Source organism: Labrus mixtus, chromosome 21 (genome assembly GCF_963584025.1).
Source record: "Labrus mixtus chromosome 21, fLabMix1.1, whole genome shotgun sequence".
Classification (NCBI taxonomy): domain Eukaryota; kingdom Metazoa; phylum Chordata; class Actinopteri; order Labriformes; family Labridae; genus Labrus; species Labrus mixtus.
Window position 1 is genome coordinate 5313360 of NC_083632.1, and position 23111 is coordinate 5336470.

Below are 23111 nucleotides of genomic sequence, written 5' to 3' on the forward strand. Positions count from 1 at the left end.
GCAGCAGTGGGACTGAAAGAAGATGAATGGTTTCATTTAGAAAAACACAAGTTACAGCAAAGGTGAAAAGCTAGAAAGTACAATCTACCTGGACACAATGTACGAGGCGGCCTCGTGGTTCACTGAGGCAGAGTGGACCGTCCAGTTGCTCTCAGGGAGCTCTCTAAGCTGGACCGTGTAGTAACGCACGGGGGAGAGGCCGTCGCTGCCGGGCTCCCATGACAACAGAACGTGGCGGGCCTGAACGTCTTTTTGAGGGACCACTGGACGGCTGGTGGGTTGGGGACGAGCTGGAAGGAAGGACACAGGCATGGAAATGTGAAATCGCTGGAAAACTAAATATGTAATATAATTTAACTGACAGAGGGTTAACATTTTCAGTCTGTATGCATGTGTCTAAGTGTGTGTGTATGAATACGTGTATAGGTTACTGTATATGTGTTTATATTTAATTTTGTTTTTAAATTGTGTAATTCGATTTGCTTAGTTGATTTATTTGTCTCTAAAGAGGTGACTTGTCTTGACCTCTCCTGACACACCTTTTATGTTTTTGTTAATCGTATTTTGATGTATTTGTTATAAGTGTGCTAATAAATAAATAAATAAAAATAAATAAATAAGGAGATTTTTGAAATCGGGAGAGCTCTTGGAAAATGGTTTAGGAAATAAATGTTTGGCAATTTTGCAAAGGCAATGATACACAACAAAAAGGATTACGATTTTGATGAATGAATGCAACTTCCAAAATGGAAGTTGCAGACTAAACAATCCGAAAAAGATGCCTCGAGGGAGGCAGATGGACTGATTCACTCTTACGACTGCATCAGAGCGCTTCCGATAAACACCCACAGGGCACGAAACACTCCTTCAGAAAACACATCTGCTAACTGGACTGTTAACTGGAATCGAGTGCGAGGAAAGCTCAGCAGAACAAGTTGATTCGCTGCTGAGATCACACTCCTGCGCTTGCTATCAGAAGTGTGCTGTGAGTGTTCCTGATTGCTAGATTACAACAAATGAGGTCGCTGTTTCTTATCGGTTAACACCTTGAAAACACCATCTGTGTTTTTTTGTGGACTCAGTTCAATGATTAAACATACACTCTGTATACACTGGTTACCTCTTTTCTCCGTGGTGACCACCAGCGCCTCAGCGGCCTCGCCCCAGCCCTTCCTGGTCTGCGCTGTGATGCGGAACACATAGATGGACTCTGGCTTCAGGCTGGTCACCGTGTACTGGCGAGCGCTCGGGTTCAGCACGTCTACTGTGGCCGCGTTGCTATTTGTGGAGTTGAGGTGGTATGTGATCTGGTAGGCTTCAGAGGAGAGGGGACACATTGATCATCTTATTGGAGGCGTTATAATGAGCTCAATTTCACAATTTTTAATCTAGGCTGAAAAAAAAACGTGTTGTTTGTGTTGCTTTTTCTAACAATACCAGGAAAAGCTAACAGCTTTTATCGCTGCCGAAATGATCCCACTAGCATCTGCTCCTCTCTGCTACTGCGTGGGTCTGACATGCTGTACAGTTTAAAACAAATGATCCGACAGATGTATAATGAATCAAACGCTCACAAGGAAATCCCCAATTAGTGACAAGAGACTCCAACTCTCTGATCCAGTGACGGAAAATAACAAGATGTGTTACATCAAGAAGGAAAACAATATTCTAAAGAGTAAGTCGGGAGTCTCCAGGAAGTAGGCTACACCTTTTGGGCCTTACGCTGTCCAAGGAATAAAGACATAAAAAAAATTTAAAAAAACCTCTTCCAAAACAGAAAATCTTGTCTTTTACAAACCAAGTATGATGCCGTTGGGCTGTGATGGAGACTGCCAGATCAGCCGGACTGAGGTGGTTCGCACTTCAGGGAACAGGATGCCCACTGGAGGTCCTGGAACTGTAGGAAAGAAAAACAAGCTTTAAACACACGACACTTAGGAGTTACTTTAACCTGCTATGTGGCATCTTTAACTGGTTACTAACGATGCCTCTTCATGATCTACAAAATCAAACTACATTTTTTAATTGATGTTGTAGATTTGAATTTTTCACTCAATACTACGGTGGCTGGGAAGTGCAAAGCAAAATGTACAAGTGGCAGAACACTTTTAACAGTCCCCAAACAAATTTACAAACGACAGAATCTTGACGGAAAGGGAATGTACCAAATGCCGGAAGTGATTGAGAAAGGCGTTATTTTGTTTCTTTTGGTGGTAAAAGTATTTCACACTTTGCAATTTTGCTTTGCACTTCCAGCCACTGTAAAATAAAGTCATGACAGTATGTTGTGATGCTGGATGTGTCCCGTCCATGGAGGTCACAGTGGACTTAACTGGCTTATGTTACATTCATGTCAGCCCTGTTACTAAGCTTTGACATGCTCTTAGCTTATTAACCTTACTATAAAGATTGTATAACAACACTTGGGATATTAGTGACTGTAGCTGTGTATACACCTGTATCATCCAGGTTTTCACATGTTCACATAACATTAATTTATTTACATTTAATCTGACATAGCCCCAAATGGTTACGTTACATCATTGATACCCAAAAAAAATATACCGAGGTTTCATTTCTCTTTCAGTTGTCTTCAAAACAGATGTTCCTGCTAGCTAAATGAAGATATTTTCAACACCAGCTATGCAACTTCTGTCCACAGGGGCCGCCAAAATCCACACAAAAGACAAGTTCCTTATAACGGGTTAAAAACTCAAATTGGTAAGCAAAAATGTAAGGTTACAAAGTGTAACCATGGTTCTCTGAGTGAAGAGACTATCTCTCCGGCTCCCCATACATATGGAATATGTAATGGAGGGGAGAGATAGTCTCGATACGATGGAGAACGTAAGGTTACGATGTGTAACCATGGTTCTCTGAGTGAAGGATCAGTATCTGTTATTTCACTTCAACGGAAAAAAACAGAAAAGAAAAAAAGGTTTGCAGGTTTTCAAATCTGTGGAGAGCTTGTTCCACTCCTTAATGTTGCTTTATCCTCTGCCCCTACCGTCATCCAGCGTCCTTTCCAGGATTGGTGGAGAACTGGACCGCCCGTCTCCGACGCGTGTGAAAGCCAGCACCTGGATCTCATACAGCACATATTTCCCCAGACCGGTCAGCTGGACGCTGTGGGTGGCGTTCCCCTCCACTGTCCAGAAGTGGACCGAACTGTCCGAGTCCTTCTCTTTGTACACGACCTAATGGAGAGTAGTGAGGGGGGGATATTAAGATGGATATAACATGAAGACTTGGACTGCCGCATGAATGAATCGGTATAACATTAAAGGCAGAAAAATCCGACCTTGTAGCCCAGAATGAGACCATTCCTGTCCGCCTCAGGGACCTCAAACCAGCGCACCAGGATGCTGCTGGACGTGATGGCGAAGGTAGACACATTTGTGGGACCGCAGGAGGGGACTGAGGAAACAAAGGGAGCAGAGAGGCGAAAACATCACTCTTCAATAGTCCATTGTTTGCCTTTAATTCAGAACTATCCATTAGAACTAGAGAGAGATGCAGTTTGGAGGATCAGCTGTGGTCATACAGTATCATGCGTTTTTGCACGTAGCTTCTGATATTCTGGTGGTGCCCTACAGGCCTGCTGAACCAAAAAAAAAAAAAAAAAGACTAAATGAAGAATAGGCCCTTTTTTTTCTCCCCCCCACCTCACTGGAACTCATCCCTGGACACAACGCGCTGATTCCTAAGAATCTGCTGCAGTGAGTGGAAAAAAATAGGAGCACAGGAATTCCTTATTCGAGTACATGTGTTCTCAATTTCCTCGGACTCCTTTCCTCACTCCTTCCACTCCTCACTAGCCGGCGTGGAGTGAGAAATGTGGAGGCAGGGACACGAAGATTATTCCCTTAAATAGAGTTAAGGGGCAACGCATTCGCATAAATGCAAAAAAAAAAAAAAAAAAAAAATGGCATATGGTAAAGCTGTACGTTTATGATTGAACGTTTTTTTTTTCTCGACTTTAATACAGATATTCCACACAGAAAAAAAGTGCTGAGAAAATCAATGCAAATACTGTTAGGATGCAGGATTGCGGGGGTCGATGTGAGCTTGTTTTAGGTGCACAATAAACGAATATTTCGACCTTTCCGTCATGACGGCGCCCCGACTTTGTATCGACCTCCCTGAGGATATAAAGCTCTCAGAGTCAGTCACTCGTTGTAAATCTCTTCTTAAAACCCATTTTTATAGACACGCTTTTAAGTGATGTCATCTTCTTATCCCTCATTGTGTTCAGTATCTTCTCAGTTCACTTCATCTTTGAACTACTGTGTTTCACTTTTACCACTCACCAGACTCCCTCGTCCTGCCTTTGACCGGCGTGCTCCAGGGTCCCATCCCGATGCCGTTCACAGCCTGAACCCTGACCTCGTACTCGGTCCACTCCTCCAGGTCCTCGATGGTGAACTCCCTCTCCAGACGGTCGGGGATGACGTGGGTCAGCCCCCGGCCCTGAGAGCCCGCGCGGAAGTACTGGATCCTGTAGCCCACCTGCTCTGCAATCCCGTTGTATTCCCACTCAGGCAGAGGCTTGACGAGTAAGAGAGGGGGGGGATGGATAGTCTCAGACTGAGAGATATACAGTAAGTGATCATTCAGAGACACAAGGAAGCTGGTTTTTCTACTCACCATCCATCGTAACCAGAGGCTGGTCTCGCTGGCGGTGCGCAGGGTGACATTAGCGGGGGCCATGTCAGGAGGAGCTGGCAGGGTCTGGATCTTCCTGGAGGGCTGGCTGGGGAGACTGGTGCCCACGATGTTCACCTGACGCATCCGGAACCTGGAGTTTGGAGTTCAGCATTAGAATTAAACTTCTGCAGATGGACATTTGATACACATATAGCTGCCTCCATGGTAGCATCGATAAACAAGGACAGAAACTAAAAAGAACCATGTCAATTTTGATCCACAGACTAGAAGCTCTTTGGCTGCTTTTCCGTCAATAACATTTTTTGTTTTTGCAATAATCTAACCGCCTGATTTTCATTTATCTACTTTTATTTAACCTTTCAACGCAGGTGGAGATTAAAAAAATAAATATTTTTAAATCAGTCGCTCCCTGCTAAGTGCTAATGCTAGCTCTTTAACTCAGCCTAATGCCAAATGGAGCAGCAAGAAATTCAGCCAGTCTCACAGATGACTGGAGTAGATCCTGAAGTATGTACTAAATCAAAAAATAGACTTTGAATCCATGAATCCAGAATCGTTTTGAATCCAAAATAGAGTCACAATCAAATCGTGACCCCAAGAATCGAAATTCCAATCGTGAGACACCCAAAGATTCCCAGCCCTAGTGGGGAAGATGACTTTAAGATCCTGTGACTGATGTGATCTTCGTGCACCTAATAAAACTGCTTCAATACTGTTAATACATTTCATTTCACCTAGCGTTGATATAAAGCGTTGGATTCTGTTGCTCGGACCCGATCTTGGCATGTCCTTTTTTAGGTCATGCCTCCTGAGATTCCCCTCCCACCCCATCCCTGTCAGCATCAAAGGAAGATTTCAGGGGCAGGCTGTCATGTTATTCTATAGACATTTTTTTAGGAGTGCATGTGTGAAAAGGGTTGAAGAGAATCCCAAAAGGAGACCGACAGAGAAGAAGACCCATTTTACAGTGTGTTACCTGTAGAAGGTGTACGGGTTGAGACCTGGAACCTCTAAGGAGCGGGCTTCAGGTTCATTGGTCACCTGATGGACCATCACCCAGTCTTCGTTTTCTCCTACAACACCCACCTGGTGACAAGAAAAAGGATGCAATGAAGATCTGTATCCAATCTTCAAATCAGATCTTTGTCAAAATCTTGAATTCATCTTAAAGTAAGAAAAACTAGACACTGACCTGGGCCTCCACCTGCCAACGGGAAATGGATGTTTTGCCGTCATATCCGGGTTTGAACTGCAGGGTGACGGAGCGTGCGCCGATGTTGGTGATCGCCATGCTCGAGGGAGGGCCGGGCAGCTCTGTGAGGAAGCAGAGAGACAGAAGTTGGATGAAAAAAGTCACTTCTCTGGGTGGTTTTTTTTGTGTGATGCTGCCTCTCCCACAGGGTGCATTTAAGGTTTGTAGACTAACTGCTGAGGGTAAATCTATCTACAACAGCTCCCTCTTGTGGCCGTACAGATACCACACATCGCTGAATCTGTCATGTTTTTTATTTTTCCTCTCTTGTGCTCCGAACTTCTGCTTAGACAGCAAAAGCAGATTAGACGTGTGGCGGAAAAAAAAAAAAAGAAAAAAGAAAAGATGCTCACACAAAGTACACAGGCGGAGACAATGCCATGAATGTCAATTACACTGCAGTTATCTGGAGATATGATTCAATCTGATATCCCACTGTTTACACTTGAGCCGGGGTAAACAATAAGAATGGATTATTCCTTGGAAATCCATGAGGGGAAACAAATCCGAAAATGGCGAATTCAAGGAACAGCGGGGAGGGCATTTTTCGGTATATGAATCTCATCATTTGTTTTGTTTATTGAGGGATTCTTCGTCTTCTTTCTTTCTTGGTGGGAATGCGTGCGAGTTTGTTTGTGCGTTAAATAATTCATTTTCCATCTGTTTTTTTTTTCCTCCCCTTGAGATTAAACATTAAGCCTACCATAACATAGAGTTTTACATATTTACATCTGAGATATGAACGTGCAGCTGTAGCGAGCTGGACTGTGGCCGTGATATTAAAAAAAACATCAAATCACTCCTGCGGGTGCATTAAGCCATTCTTTACCCCAAGATTGCCTCAATGTCCGTGTACTCAAAGCCCTTAATGAAATGCAGATTACACACAGCGCAAGTGAAATCACCACCTCTAAATCATTTACATGAGCGGTAATTGGAGCTGCATTGTTGCAGACACATAGGTGTTTTCTTTACACGTATACAATGAGAATAATCACCACGCCGGGGACCGTAACTGCTGCTCTGCTCTCGGTGTAACAGCCCTTTCCTTTCACAGGGTTGCACAGATGTACTGCCTCTGAATGCCACTCTGCTAATTGACGTGGTGTATTGTATTTTCTATAACACAATTTTTGCAAATATGAAATCATTAAACACTGTAATTATTTTCAAAGCTCCCGCGGGAGCTGTTATTTCACCGACGTGGGGCAGATGTGAATTGGTTGGGTTTTTTTCTTTTTTTCTTTCTTTTTTTTTTTGGTTCCATCCCGAGCCGAGGTGACTGAGGATCCTGTTTCATTGTGCCTGGCGCCAGACGGCATGCAGCGGGTGCACAGAGTTTAATGTGAGACAGTCAATATGCAGGGAGGAGAAGGAGGTGCAGTGAAGGTTCGCAGCGAATGTTAGCAGAAAGGTTTTGCCTCACAGAGTGGAGTTTGGGGAGTTTAGAGGAATTTTACAGAAGTCTTTAAAGAGGTAGAAGAGGCTTTACTGAAAAACGACAAGAAGTTGCATTTTGGGAAACGTAGGATCCAGTGTTTTTTTTGGAGCTGCAGGAACTAAAATGTACTGCATTCAGGACTGTATGTCTTAGGTGTGTTGCATGCTTTTATTTATTTTAATTTTTTCAAATTAAAGTTGTGAACGTCACAAATAACACCCCCATTCAGCCTTGACGTACAGACAGTAGCTCAGTCTGCAGAGAGACTTGGTTTGGGAACAGGAGGGTCGACGGTTCAAGTCTCGGTGCGGATCAAGTCATTGAATTGGGCTTGTTTCTGGAGAGGTGCTGGTTCACTTCTTGAACACTGCCGAGGTGCCCTTGAGCAAGGCACCGAGCGCTCCTTCATGTGCAGCCCCCCCCCATCACCCTGACACCTCTCCATTAGTGCATGTCCACAGGATCATGTGAGTGCATGTGTGTGTGGATTTCAGCCTATATATGTGTTCCAATGTTTAAAAAAGGCAGACGAGTCATACTGCACTCGTTTATTAATTTCCGGCCAATTACAAAGCTTTGTCGCGGCTAACGGTCCAATCAACTTTATTCCAACCTTATGTCCTGCCTTCTACCTTGTGATTGGTTCTATCCAGTTTCAGTAGGAGATACGTCGCGACACGGCCTTGTGATACTCTCTAAGTTTAGTTTCATGGGTACTTGATGAGTGCGAAAACCAGTATGATGTACATTACTGCCCCCTACTGGACAGGAGTGGAACAAGGTAGAGACAATAAAACTAACATCTTTACAACTTGGTTTACTTTCTGCGTAAAACAAATAAATAGCTATTAAAGAGTTTAAAATCGCTGATCTAAACCTTCAGTTTCTGTACCGATGAGGTGTTCACTGACCTGGTGGGACGCCCGAGGAGATGGTGGAGGAGGAGAGCAGGCCCTGGCCTTTGGAGGTCATTCCCGCCACCTCGATGGTGTAGGTGGTGAGAGCAGTGAGTCCAGTGACCCGGTACTCTAAGGTGACGTTCGGCAGGTAGTGGGTGACTCGCGTGTTCGTCCGGTTGTACTCCTCCCACGAAATGCGGTAACCTGCGAGAGCGGCAGACACGGGATGGACAGACAGACAGACAGAGAGAGAGAGAGAGAGAGAGAGAGAGAATGCTCTGAGGGAAAATTCAGCAGCAGTTTGACGACAATTGCAAGTCTCAGCTCGCATGCTACAGGGCGAACTAACAGAGATATTGAATTAACTTCATCAAAAATTTAATATAGCAAATGAAATCAGCCTGTGATTATACCTCCGTACACACATCCTCCACCCACTCCCATCCACCCCCCCACACACACACACACACACACACTTACCCTCTCAAAGTTAATGCAATTTTCTCCTTGGCCGGCAGCTCTCTTCATGTGATTGCATATAAGGCATTAGGCAGCATTTTTTTTTGCCAAATCAATAATTTCACAAAGCATGTCAGTGTTTGTCTCCTGGGAGTGTGAAGCACATCAACATGTTTTAGTAGAACACTTCACAATACGCTGGGAACTCTCAACCTCTGTAAACACTTGAAATCCAATGCGAGCTGGTGGGAGCCTTTGCCCTTTATCCGAAGTTTGTGCAGAAGAAAGTAGCACTTTTATTTGAACAGTGGCTCCCTTGGAAATACGATATTTCATGAAGACATTTTGAATTTTAAATCCCTGGACAAATAAGAGGGAGAATCCTTTTTATAGATGATTTTGTTCTTTTTGTTAACTTTCAGTCTCATTTCTGTGTCGAGTGGAGACGCTCGTGAGGATCAAAATGTAACCAAAAGCCAAACATCTCTTCATGCAGGTAGAAACAGATTTAACGTTCTCCCTGAGGAGGAGCTGCTCTGTTTCTTTTATTGTTCAGAGACTTTTACACGGTATGATGATTGAATGCCTTTACCCGTTTAGTAAAACATCCTTTATCTCTGCTTACCTCTCTATGAAATATTGAGTTTTGTCATATTTATTTTGCATCACTTGAAAGAGGAGATATAATGTTTAATGGAAGAAGTTTGAAGAATATCCTGCAAGTTGTCTCAACGCTGCATTTAGTGTCTTATGATCACATGCAGATTTGGCATTAGGATGTCATTGTTCATGTAAAACACACAATAATGAGAAAAGAGGCTGTTCTCATTAGGCATGGTCAAGCACTTTTTTAAAAGCTATGCCATGACAAAAATTTGCTGCTTCGTGTGGATGGATGACCAAACACATTCTTGGACAAACAGCTTGTTCCTGCATCTCCTGCTCCACTACAGGTACGACTTAAAAAATGAAGGAACTGACCCCAGTTATATTCATATTAACATCTGACTGCATTTTGTGATCCGTTGACACTTCTGAGCTTGATATTACTGAATACTTTGGTCGTCTTGGCGCTGTTTTGCATCAACTCGTGTGTTTCATATGTGTGTGTGTCTGTGTGTCTTTAAAGATTAGATCAGATGTTTATTACCATTTGCACGGCTACAGAACAGTACAGGTATGGGAGAATATGGAATACTTAAAAACGTAATTATATCAAGTACACAAGAACTATAAACTGTACAAAAAACTACAAACCTGACTGTAGAATAAAACAAAATACAAGCTTTCTTGCCTTGAGAATTTTTTTCCCCCAAACTTATAACGTCATTTTTTTGTATTTCATTTGGTGTTGATTTGTTGTCACTTTTGGTCCTGTTGTAAATGCGTTTTTTTGTCTGGGCCATAGACTATAAAAAACACGGACGTCGCCTCAGTGATGTCACGCATTGGTTTCTGAAGAGTCGTTTTGATAAGCCCAACGATGGTGGACGCCATATTGGAAATGCTATCTCAACCTAACTTTTGATCAATCTCAACACAGGCAAAGAGGTGAAGAGGAGGCGGGCTTTAAGCCTCTTGGATAACAGCTACAATAATGTCCACATGTTAGTAACTCAGCCACGCCCCTCATAATGCTAATTCATGATCAACTCTTTGGCGTAATGAAATCAAAATGGGTGTGTGCCAATATAGAAATGAGCTGTTAATACCAAATTCATTTTCAAACCAGGCTGTAAACGTGTTTATTTGTACTGTAAAAATGTGTTTGTGCACAGCCTCAAGTGGACACTCCAGGAACTTTTTACTTCCACATTTGCTTCATTTTTTCACACTTGAGGTTGACGCATGGTTGGGAACCTGTTGAATACCAGATGGTACCTTTCAAAGGGTTTATCCTAATAAATAAATTATAGACTGATGTTGTTTTTTGGTCATATTGTTGAGGTGTTTATGAATACTATACCTGTATCTTTTCCTTTAAATCTTTTGACATTTGGCGTTAAAGTGAGCGTACCTGTGAGAACTCCATTCTTCTCGCCGGGCTCGCTCCAGCTCACTTTAAGCGAGGTGTCCAAGATCTCAGTGAAGCTCAGGTGACCCACAGCACCGGGAGCTGGACGGGGACAAAAAAATTATAATGAGGGAGGTTGATGGGCAAAAGAGAAGCTCTACATGTAGTGACATTTAATTGCTGCTGTGCTGAAATATTGCATTTAACTGGAGTTAACAAATCTGCAAATTAAAGATAATTTTTAACAAAAGTGTCTGGTGATAAGTTTAGGAAAATTAAGTTTTTAACACATAATCTCTGAGGAGACCGAGTGCCAATTACGATGATCCCGGCTGCATGCAGAGCATACTCAGTCATTAGCACCTCTTCACAACTTGCCTCTGCATGAATAATAGATCTGGCCTGCAGGATGTGTTTCTGCGAGACGCTCATGTCCCCTCACCACCACATGAGCATGAAAAGTGTTAAGAAGAAGAAGAAGAAGAAGAAGAAGAGTCACTTACTGTCCTCGTGTGTCCTCAGCATTCTGGGCGGGCTGCGAGGGCCGTCTCCTGGCGTGGTGAAACACAGCACCGAGGTGAAGTACTCGGTGAACTTCTTCAGACCTGTCACGTAGCCCACGTGGACGCTGTCCTGGAAGTTGGGTCCCAGTGTCACCATGGAAATGTCCTTGTCTCTGGTGGGCTCCCAGGCCAGCAGCTAAAACATCAAAACAGAAACGAGTGAGAGAGAAGGAAATAATCCTGACAGCTGAAAAATAAAGCAGCTAACCATTTTTTGCAATAACACATTCTCATTCTTACACAAACTAACAGTAGAGTCTCTCTCTGTTTAGGCTCCAAGATGGAGATTTTAGACATCACCATCTTGTTTTTTGGGGATCAGCAGTGACCATATTTTGACAAAGGGGACGCTTATAATTGTCAATGGCACTTAGCCACGCCCTTAGGCATACTCTGTCGTACTCAATATGGGATCATGCTGGAAAACCTCAAAACGAGTTCCAGTTCAGTACGCTTTATTGCCATGAATGTCAAGACATTTGTCAAGACACACAAAAGTATTGATTGGTGAAAACAAACTTAAAAAGTAAATGTTTGGTATGGAGTAATAAATCATGTGAGAAATTAGGTAATTACCAATTTGGTTTCATTCTATGGGACTTATTGTTTCAACAAGTGAAGTCGCCCCCTGCTGGATAGTAGACATATGTCAAGTTTAGGTTCTTTGGCTTTGCTTTTGTTACTAAGATAGTGCGTCCAGTTGTTTTATAAAGTATTTGGCTGAAATCTTGCTATGTGCAAGTCATAGCTTTAAAGTAGCAGTATGTAACTCTGACACCTAGCGCTTAAAATGGGTACTGCAGTCCAAATTCAAAACATTTAAGAGAGCGGCCTCCCCCTTCTCCTCCTCGTCCCTAAAGCCGATGCACACGTATGACTCAGTTATGTCTGAACCAATTCTCTTCTCCGCTTATATCGCTACAACACCTGTTGGTTCGCTGTTTGCCTGGCAAACCGAGGGGCGTCCAAAACGGCCGTATGGGGGGGGGGGGTCGCCTTTAAACCGCCTACCTTCTCTGGTCTAAAACAAATACAGACCATTCAGGAGCAGAATCTACACTTAGGAGGAGGACATTCTGACTGCTGCATTGTTGTCAGAGAAGCCAGCACTTCAACAAAGCATGTTCCCTTAATGATGATATAATATGGTCATTTTATGATTGAATTCAGTTGATATCTTACAGATTGGACCGTTAATCTTAATAACTGCACTGTCAGCAACAAATGATCGATTACTCCATATGAGCCAATGACACGTTCCCTTTGCATCAGCTTAGAGATAGAATATTCCAACATGTATAAAAATCATGTTTTTGTGTGACATGAGAAAGATTGGCTTCTGTAAACATGTTCAAGGATTTCTTTATAATCCCTGAAGGACAATTTGCTTAACAGGCAGCCGTGCCACACAAATGTTTATGAGTTACACAGCCTCAGTTGTTACAGGTATAGATGCTCAGCACTCCCTCTTCCTTTGCCTTACTCTTAATCCCCTCTCACACTCTCTGGCTCTTTGTTTTCCCCAGATCTGGTTTGCACAGCGACCCTTACGTAAGGCCTGTGGAGTCCTATACTGAACAGAAAAACAAAAAAAAAACTTGCCCGACATGACATATATAAGTGTCACTGGAAAAGTACAACTACCCCGTGGATGTGGCTTTATGATTCCCTGTGGGGTACATTTGTTTCCGTGAGGAATAAGCAAGAGACAGAGAGATGGACGACGCTCAGGGGCGCGTGACAAAATAATGAAGACATTCATCATTATGTGCAACGCAGCGTCACAATAAAACAGATGAAAAATGGCGGCAAAGATAAAGAGAATGACCTCCGACTGACAAATGGGTGAACAAAGATCATTGTTCACGGTGGCGCGGAACGCCTTCTGCCCCTTGGCGTTTCATTCTCTCTCTCTCTCTCTCTCTCTCTCTCTCTCTACACGCTACACGGGAAATGTGATTCTACAAGTTCAGCTCTGACAGGTCTGTCAGTGGATGTGATGGCTGGAAGGGAGGTGGTGGTGGTGGGGGGGGGGGGGGGGGGCCCGCGGCTCTGCTACTGACCTTGTACCCCTGGTTGATGCCGTTGATGAACTGAGGGTTCGGGGCTGTCCACGTAAAACGGATCGTTGTCGAGTTGACCGGCTCGGCTTGCACGTTCCCGGGGGCGACGGTGGGAACTTTGATGCACAAGGAGAAGAAGAAGAAGAGAAAAAAAAACAGAGGAGGAAGAGAGGGGGGGGAGAGAAGACAAAAAAAACAAAAAAAAAGGTGTGAGAGCAGCTCTCGCTTGACTGCTGGAAGTCTGCCTGCATCTGCTTTGATGTCGGTATCGATCGCCGCTGCACAGGTCAGGGCAGATACCGCCATCACTCTCTGTCTGATGACACTCACACCTCCGACTGAGCTCGCCGCGGCTTTTGCCTGAGACTGCTGCGTATGGATCTCAAGAGGGGCGTCACACCTGTGTGCGGTCTATACAAAGACGAGTTAATGCTAATGCAGCCGGACAGCAGGCTCGACAGTGTGGTTCCGGAAAGTAAAAAAAAGCCGATTTGATTATCGCCCATGGTGTCCTAACTATCCCAGGTAGACGGACCATGAGCCACCTGAGTGTGAAACGACGGAATATGCTCCTGTAGGAGACACAAGGTCGTGTGATTTCTACAAAGAAAAACGTGGTGTATTCACGATATTGGGGAAAAGAACTACACTACCCACGACCACACAGTGTCACAGCGACGTCTCCGATTAACGGAGCTCGCTGTCACCATGGCAATGTTTCTCTACCCTCGACGCTAAATCCGAACGCATACTTTCACTAGCAGGCTAGCTAGTTACTTAGCTAACTCAAAATATGCTAAAACAGCAGTGAATGTAATTTATATATTCACACAACACAAACTACAACATAGTATAAACACTATAACAACTACAAAAGTTACATTAAAGAAGAAGTGATATCACTCGCAATGGATTGTGGGATAAGTAGTTCCTTGACTCCAGGCGGAAATTTGGCACACAGTCATGAACCTTTTCTTTATTCTCAGTTTTTTAATGTCGTTTTTTGCGCAAGCAGTTCAGAGCTGCGACGAGTGTCACTCAACACTGACGTCTACGTTCACATAAGGAAATCAGACCTGAGTCACTTTTGCCTGCAGTGTGAATATAATGACCTCATTTCAGATGATGTACAGTACTATTGTAGTGTTTGCTCCTTTTAACTGCACCTGAAGATGAATGTCGCTGTTTTCAGGCAACAAATTTGTCAATGTATTTTTTTTATGCCAATGCAAAGCTAACACCTAGCTTTGAGATAAAAAAAAAGATAACAATGACTGGACACCTTTTTTCAAATATACAATTCAAATATAAAACGTAAAATGATTGTAACCTAAGATCAGCAGATGTAGGAATTAGTACTGACTTGGACAAAGAAAACGATAGATATGATCTAATTCAATCTCATATCTGAAGCTTCTGAGGTTATTAGATCACTAATGTAGCGTCATTGTGTTTATTGTTTCCCTTTATGAGGCTATTTCATGACCTATCCTAACATTCTACTGACTCTTCAGTATTATATTGATTATCAAAGTTGTGTACAGATGATGTATTCACAGCAAAATTTAGGGCGATAGTGCAAGTGTTAAGCGGATGATTTCAGTTACAGATAAAAACAAAGTGCATGCTTACTGGAAACGTTTCTGTTTCTGTTTCTGCCCTTGCTGGATGTTGCTCTCCCGCCTTTTTTTTTCAATAAATAATGAATAATCAACATGCTTAAAAGAGAAGCCTTCTTCAAAATTAACACATACAAATGCTGACCGGATGAAAAGGAAGCATTCAGTAATTAAAGAAAGAGAAACAGTCAGCGTATCAGCTTCGTGTTTTCGGATCAATAGCGTCGGTGATATGAGCGCTCACCTCCCTGCAGGGTCCACTCGGTGACTTTGTGGCTGTAAGCGCCCAGACCGGCTCCGTTGTAGGCGGCCACCTCGATCTCGTAGTTAGTCCAGATGATGAGGTCCTCCAGCAGCAGGGTGGTCACATCTGGACTGCTGATGTTCTTGATCTGGTAGTCCACGGGCAGCCCGGTCAAACGGTACCTGAGAAAACAAACAGATGACCTTTTAATTCTGTGTTTTTGTAAACCCTGAGTTTGACATTTCAGGTTGTTCACTGACAAAGACAAGACATTAAAGTGCTTTTTTTTTTTTTAGGGGGGGGAGGGTGGTCAGAAAACACATGCAGTACACCAGACTCCCTGCTAGGGGGAGACAAAGCACCAACAAACAGGTCATTAAAAAAAGCACAGACAGCACCTTGTGTAGTGTGGAACACACCTGCTGTTTCATTTGGTTGTAATGAATAAAAAGCCTGACAGGAAAGCAAACTAATTACATGTTTGCAGAATTTACAGTCAGCTGGCAGGAAGCTGACTCTGCCTATTAGAGTTGCTCAACTTTTTTCTGAAGTCTTACCTGTTATTACATTAGACTAAATTCACATCTAAGTTCCAAGTGGTTAACGTAGGAGTTAATAAAAGTGTTAAGTGACACGGTAGAGGTGATCATCAATGGGCGGCCCGTGGGCTTCCAAAGCTTCCCATCCGGCCCCCAGAATATAAATGATCTTTGAGGATAAAACAATAGACAAACCACAAGGCTGAAATACTCGCATTAGGTTAATTTCCCCTCTGGCACCAACTTCTGCACATCGGACTTGACAGCTGCATATTTATAAGCCCCGCCCCCTCAGTGTCTGTCAATAAAAAAAACTGGCCCACCCCTTGTACAGATGTAGTTGATGACCCCTGCTGCGGGTGGTTTTTAGTAGAACATACTGTGTGTGGCTTCATCCCAGCAGGTTATCATAAAAAAACTTAATGGAGTGAAAAGTCTATAAAAAACGGTTTTATATGGTAACATACTGTATTCATAAGAAGATGTATAGCACATCTTCTCTCTGATGACACTGATGACATCTTGGCGAGGTGACTAAAGCCCGGCTCACGCTGCAGGAGCTTTAAAATCCTTCTTCATTTTTTTTTTAATTCGGGGAGCATCACACACATGAGCAGAATCCTAACAGACATTCTTCTCCTTAATCTCAAACATGCTCACACTACCAGATGAAAATCTTGGCACATCACAAACTACCGGGTATTATTAAGATTATTTTCCCCCGGCAGAGGAACGCGACGACCTCACGTAAACAATGGAGCCGGCGGTTAAATTTGCGATTATAATGCTTTGTGCAGAGAGGAATTTTTTGTTTCGTTTTTAAATCCCGAAGAAAGCTGTTTTTGGGTGAAGAAATTTCTGAGGACAACACTGATTGTCTGATCTTCAGACAACATTTTCTTCCAAATATGATGCGACGCCTGCGAGCTGCACAGATTTTACACTGACAGTCGTCATTCTCCAATCACACACCTCCTCCCAATTGAGCGTTCTAATCAAGCTGCGAGATTCCTCTCTGTTCAGTTCTGCACTTACACCCCCCCCCCAAGGTCCGACTGGGGTTTAAATTATTACGTCATCACTCAGGGTGACGAGGAGCCCAGACGCCACACTCAAACTGTGTTCTGCTGCAATAAATATTTCAAACATGCAAACGTGAGTCGTCTGACTGAACTGCAGGTATTGACATTCATCGTTTATAAGAGTGTTTTAACAAGACAAGAACACACACAACGCTGAGCTGATTGTGTGCTTATAACTTCCAGTTTTGTAAAAGTTTCTCACCGACAACACCACGCTGAACTGAATCATTATGCATTTACATAATAAATAATGACATGGATTTCAGTGGAGGGGGAAGTGATGACACAGGATTCTTACCGGACGGTGTATCCTCTGAGGATGCCGTTCTGGTGGCTCTCTGGCGGCGGCTGCCACTGGATCATGATGGACTGGTTGGTGCGGCCGCTCGCTATGACGTTCTGAGGGGGAGCGCTGGGGGGCTCCTCTGGGAGAGAGACGCTGCGAAACACAAACACACAAAATCTGAATGAGTTGGGACTAAAGGAACCGTTCTGAAAAATCACCCCTAAACACACGCTTTGGTTTATTTCAAGCCCCCAAAAGACATAAAGCTGTGTGATTGTATAACAGACAGCTCAAATGAAGCATATCGATTCAGAGCACAAACACTCTTCTTCTGTCTCTGAAATGTTTCCTTCCACTTCTTTGCTTTTGTCAAAAAAACCTTCATCGTTCCCTGAGAACTTCTGCTCCCAAAACACGCTCTTCTTAATGCCACATCTGAGGAAGTCGTAGGCTACTCAGCCGGCTAATCGTCGTGTATTCACCCTGACAAAACACCCCGAGGAGGGGACTGGTGTGAGAAGTGGAAGGCAGATCAGTGTTGGTGACTTTGCACCATGTGGTGACACAGAGCGTCGGCTGCCAGCACCCCCCCCCCCCCTCAGTGGTTCTCCTCTGGCTGGGGAGCTGGCAGCGAGAGAGGCGGCCTGACAGACTGGTGGAGGGAGGGGAAGTCGGGGGGGGGGGGGGGGGGGGGGAGATAAGGGGGAAGGAATGAGTGCTTGATGTTGTGCGAGGCCGCCGAAAAAGCTGAACCCTAATGTCGCCTCAGAGCTTCAAATCCCTCCTGTGGCTTTCTGAGTGTGTGAACATGCGGGCCTCTGAGTGTGTGTGTGTGTGTGTGTGTGTGTGTGTGTGAATGTGTGTTTACATGTGAAGGTCATTCACGACATTTTTAAGATTCCTCAAAGCTTTTGTTGAATAAATACCTGACTTTTTAATCATACGTTCAAAGAGAAAAGTTTTGGACGACTTTAAACCAAGAAAATGGAAGTCCTTGTCAAACTGCATGACAAAGAAAAGCCCTTAGTCTTCCTCACAGAGGTAGAGTCGGGGCTTTTTGTTCTTGATAACCAAAAAAAAAAATGGGACAAAAAATCTGAAGAAGAGTTTGTCATTTTGTAGGAATTAAAAGGACATCGCAGGTCCAAAATGATAAACCTAAACCAAAATAAACCTGGGATGTCCTGGGATTCAATCGGACCTTCATGTGGAAATTACATAAAACTGCTTTTGCCGACCCTGCTGCATGTCGAAGAAAAACAGACCCCGAACCAGAATCTGATTTGTCCCAAAAAAATCTGACAAATCTGGTAAACGACCATCTTCTATTATAAATCACTGCTGCTCTCAGGTCACAGGTTTTTTTTTTTGGGGGGGGGCTTTTTATGCCTTTTTTTAAGCGACAGGACTTTATAAAGTGTCAGAAATCGGGGAGCGTGAGAGAGGAGGGAAATGCGGGAAAGGAGCCACAGGTCGGATTCGATCCCAGGCCGCCCGCTTGGGGGACTACAGCCTCCATACATGGGGCGTCGTTAAGGTTTTGGCAGAGCCAGCAGGGGGAGCGCAGTACTGTGTGTCGATGTGGAGCTCCCACTGCGCCCAACGCCGAAATGCAATATGAATTCACAGACTGGGACTCCAATATTATCTTATTTTACCTTATTTTGGTTGTATTGCACTGCGGGACGGAGACAAACGCAATTTCGGTTCCACTGTATGTCTGGCATATTTTGAAATTGACAATAAAGTTGACTTTGACTTTGACTTTGATATTACGTCGTCGCAGAATCAATATGAATGTAGAAAGACGGGAGGTCGGCTGAGCTGAGATTTTTTGCCAAAAGTCTTAAAAAGTGCTCATGGGTCTTTTTTTTTTTTTTACACATAACGGGAAACAGCCCAGGGATCCATGCTATTAGAAAAACCCTGACTTTAACCAAAGCAATGCTGATAATTATAAAACTTGGACCAAAAACCTCAACCCAAGAACTGGCCCCTGGATCTGATGATTTCCAGGGACAGAAAAGCGGACAAAGTCCCCTAGAAGGAAATAGACGCGGGTATTTGTCTTGAGCTTACCGGTCTGTCTCCTTGCTGAACTGCCCTTTCCCCACGTCATTAACGGCACACAGGCGGAACTGATAGGAGCGCGCAGGGATCAAACCATTCACCGTCACTGCTGTGGACTCTGGCTCAATATTGGCCAGCAGGATGGCCCAGGGAGCGTCTGGAAAGATAAAGATAAATTACTATTCCAATCAGTCACCCCTTACAGTGACACCCTGTAAAAAAAGGTACATTTTTGTTCAAAAAGAGATTTTCACTTTTCATGCCTTCAGTCAGTTTTGCCACAGCAGGTCACAGTTATAGAATTCAAAATCATGAAATCAAACAACTCCGAGATTCCATAGAAATCCAGAAAAAAAAGCAACTAAACCTCCAGGGAATCATCTTAAATTGAACATACTTGTTACATGCACGTCTTGCAGTGCCCCGCTTTCAAATCCAATGAGAGATTAAATACAGTGATGGACACTCTTAATTGGCCTCGTTGATCGATTCTTCATCAAAGATTCTCTTTCAAGTTATTCGCTGTGTTTGCTTTCCCCCTTAAGCTATTGGGGGAGGGGGGAGGGGGGGGGGACACTCACACATTACAGACGCCTGTCTACATGGAAATAAAGAATCCACTGGAGCTACACTTTGTCTTTTTCACGACAGCAGAACTGCAAAAAAAAAAAAAAAACCTGCAGTTCTTTAAGTGTCCACTTGAGGCTGGCCGCAAAAGTCAATGAATCCCAAGTAGGTCCCATATTAAAATGCTCATCTTACAGCAGGATTAAACATGTTTACAGCCTGGTACAAAAAAAAGGGTTTTTGTCTGAATTGTGTTTTTCTTTATCGGTTCACACTGTACAGGGGTTAATATTTATTATAATGAATCTGCTTTAATGATATTTAAGATGAGAGTTAGTCATACATTTGCATGATTAGAGGCCGAGTAGATTTGACGTACAGCTTTGTCTCGGGAGGCTTACAGCCCACCTTGACACCATCTCCTTGCGTCTTACTAGATGTAGTGAAAGTAAAGGTGTAGACAGCCACATTTCCAATATGGTTACCACCATCGCGAGGCTTCTTTGGAAACCAATGGGTGACGTCACTGAGATTACAGCCATGTTTTGTACAGTCTATAAACTAGGGCCCGACAAATGTGGGGTTTTTGGGGCCGATGTTGATATCGGGGAGAGATGTAAATCTGATACTGATTCATCAGCTGATATCTTTTTAAGATCTATTTCAGGGGGGGGGGGGGGGGTGGGGCGAGGCCCTGTCTGTGCTGAGGTTGTCAAAATGAGATTTGCACTAAATAAAATCATTTCAAACATTACTGGGGGAGTTTATACAAAGGTCTTTTGGTAAGAACAAGTGTGTAGGTATATTCTGGTAGGATTTTATCAAAGAAAACTATGAAAAGCTTTTTTCATGTGGGTCCAGGGTTGGCTCAGCTTTTCTTAAATACAAGTAGGGGGGGGGGGGGGGGGGGGGTTGGGGTTGGGAAACCACTGTTCTGTATGGTAAAGTGTGACTGACAGGCACAGAACAGATGCAACAGATGGATGCACTTGCTGGACAAAGAAAGTTTTTGAGTGACTTACTGTTCTCCGAGACCTCCAGGATGTAGCGTATGAGAGGACTGTTGCCATCAAACGGCTTGGCCCAGGCCAGGTCGATGGCTCTCTTCTCAGATTTGCTCAGCACGGCCGTCGGGTTCTCTGGGGCGTGGGGCAGCTGCCTGCGGGGGGGGGGGGACACCGACACAACTTTCGATAAATAAAAGAATCTCTCCCATCACAGCAAATCCTCCGCGGGGACACGGAGTTACAGAGCGTCTCGGGGGCCCTCCCTCTGCCCATCTCTTGTGCGGATCTGAAGTAAAGCTGGATGTTTTTATAACAGAGAGATCAGTCAGACAGGTGATGAAATGTGGCGAGACAAGACTGCAGAGACGGTTACTTGTCAGGACGGACGTGCGCGCGGGGGCGAGGAGAAGGAGATGGATATCAGCAGAGGGGGTTGGAAATGGATGGAGAGGCATAAGGAGACAGAAATACACGGACAAAGACGTGAATAAATCAGAGGGAAATGTGGGGATCATTCAATCATTCAGCTGGAAAATGAGACACGCACACACAGATTGGAAGATAGAACCTCATTGCAGTGGACAGATACAGGCGGTGAAGTGAGATCGGCCGATACTCCGGAAAAAGAAAGACACGAACAGCCAGTACGTCAGCCCATCGCTTTTGCAAACGCAGCGTTCGATATCTCACTCTTGTTAAATTTACCGTTGCCGCAGTGAAACAACGTGCGGCAAAAATAGAAGGTAAAAGTTTTGGAGGAAAAAAAAAAGAAGAGGATTGGAGTTGAGAAAAACAATGCAGAAGTACTGGTGTGTGTTTCTGTGTAAGTGTCTGAAAAAGTAAGTCTCACAGATGTGGGGGGGGGGGGGGGGGAGGGTGAATGAAGTCCCCCGGGGGATTGAAGTGTGTCAGGTGAGAATGAGGACAGGGGAGGTGACGAAGAGAAGGTGTCATTTAAGTGGAAATGAGTCAGAGGTGCAGAAGGAAAAGCAGGAGAAAAAGGTGTGTGAGTAACTGTGTGCGTGTGTGTGTGTGTGTGTGTGTCCTTGTGAGGCTGCCTCGCGTCTCAGAACATGTTCCACCTCGCGTCTGTGCACGGGCGAATAGACAGGAGAGCGTGCGAGAAAAGAGGGGAAGAGAGGGAAAAAGAAAAGCGCTGAAGATGAGGGCGGGTTTACCTGACACGGAGGTGGGCGCTGCGGGAGTCGTTGCCGCCGACGGAGGTGACTCTGCAGGTGTAGGTGCCGATGTCGCCCGACCAGGTTTGGGAGATGTGGAGGGTGCCGTCAGCGTCCAGCCGCATGCGGGGGAAGGACTGGACCTGGATCACTGAGCCGTCTTTCTCCCAGATATGCCTGCCACACAAAACTTTGGAATTTAACTGGCCTGCTGTTGGTCACTTACATCATCACCATCATGGGCTGCATCTCAATTCCTCTATTCACATCAATCAGCTTGAGCAGTTTTTAACTGCAACTGAGTCGTCCATATTAAAGGGAAACTGTAATATTTGTAAATCCATTATGGCTGCTGGAAGCAAAAGTATTTCTCACCACTTATGGTTTCGATATTTTGGGAAGTGTTCCAAATTACTCAGCCAAAAAGAACACTCTCAATTTCCACACAATTAGAAATAAAAAAGGATTATCTGAAAGACTTAATGTTTAGCCCTACCAAAGGGATACATAAAAACGAAGCCCCAAGGAAAACATTTTCCCAAGTCCTTGTGTCAGGATCTCCAATTCTCAAACATTAAATGGTGTCATGTTTTCCAGTTTCCAGATTTCCAGTGCCTACAAATTCAATGGAGAGCTGTGAAGAGGTTTGGTTACCAAACTCTGTACTTTTTTTTTTTAAAGCTTTTTATGCCTTTATTTTGAAGCAGGACAGTGGATAGAGTCAGAAATCAGGAAGAGAGAGAGAGTGGGAAAGCAGCCACAGGTCGGACTCGAAACCCGGGGGCCGCCCACCAAAATAGGGCGCGTGTACTAACCACTAGGCTACCAGTGCCCCAGCAAAAACCTGTACTTTCAAGGGAGCCTGGCACATTTACATCAGTGCTCGTGTACAATCCAACGCTTGCTAAAAATTTTGCGTCACGATGTTTGGAAAGACCTGACACTGGAGGACCGGTTCAAAAGAGAAGGAGGCACTCACAGGAGGCAAATTGTCCCCAAGAGCTTCACCCAAATCCAGTTGCCTTTGTGATTACACTTGGATTTTCCATGAACTGGATGACTGAGAAGCCTCACAAACATCTTCCAATCACCTTTTTTTTTCTTTCTTTTTTTTTTGCCACAGAGCAACTTGTCTGAGACACACACAACAGTGTTATCAC

At 44.1% G+C, this 23111-nt stretch overlaps 1 protein-coding gene across 6 annotated transcripts in view; it reads right to left on the bottom strand.

Annotated features, from left to right (window-relative positions):
* The window catches only part of sdk2b (sidekick cell adhesion molecule 2b), a 303380-nt gene that overhangs the window by 32462 nt on the left and 247807 nt on the right, over window positions 1-23111 (bottom strand). For all 6 annotated transcript variants that reach the window (XM_061027783.1, XM_061027786.1, XM_061027781.1 and 3 more), the window contains exons 13-30: window positions 21952-22128; window positions 20789-20925; window positions 19209-19356; window positions 17142-17282; window positions 15223-15404; window positions 13360-13475; window positions 11237-11432; window positions 10737-10835; window positions 8273-8464; window positions 5861-5982; window positions 5645-5754; window positions 4648-4798; window positions 4311-4548; window positions 3302-3417; window positions 3008-3197; window positions 1799-1897; window positions 1121-1315; window positions 89-290 (exon numbers count right to left, since the gene is read on the bottom strand). In XM_061027783.1, the coding sequence (XP_060883766.1) occupies window positions 89-290; window positions 1121-1315; window positions 1799-1897; window positions 3008-3197; window positions 3302-3417; window positions 4311-4548; window positions 4648-4798; window positions 5645-5754; window positions 5861-5982; window positions 8273-8464; window positions 10737-10835; window positions 11237-11432; window positions 13360-13475; window positions 15223-15404; window positions 17142-17282; window positions 19209-19356; window positions 20789-20925; window positions 21952-22128 (2811 nt within the window). The remainder of the gene's footprint in view (window positions 1-88; window positions 291-1120; window positions 1316-1798; window positions 1898-3007; window positions 3198-3301; window positions 3418-4310; window positions 4549-4647; window positions 4799-5644; window positions 5755-5860; window positions 5983-8272; window positions 8465-10736; window positions 10836-11236; window positions 11433-13359; window positions 13476-15222; window positions 15405-17141; window positions 17283-19208; window positions 19357-20788; window positions 20926-21951; window positions 22129-23111) is intronic.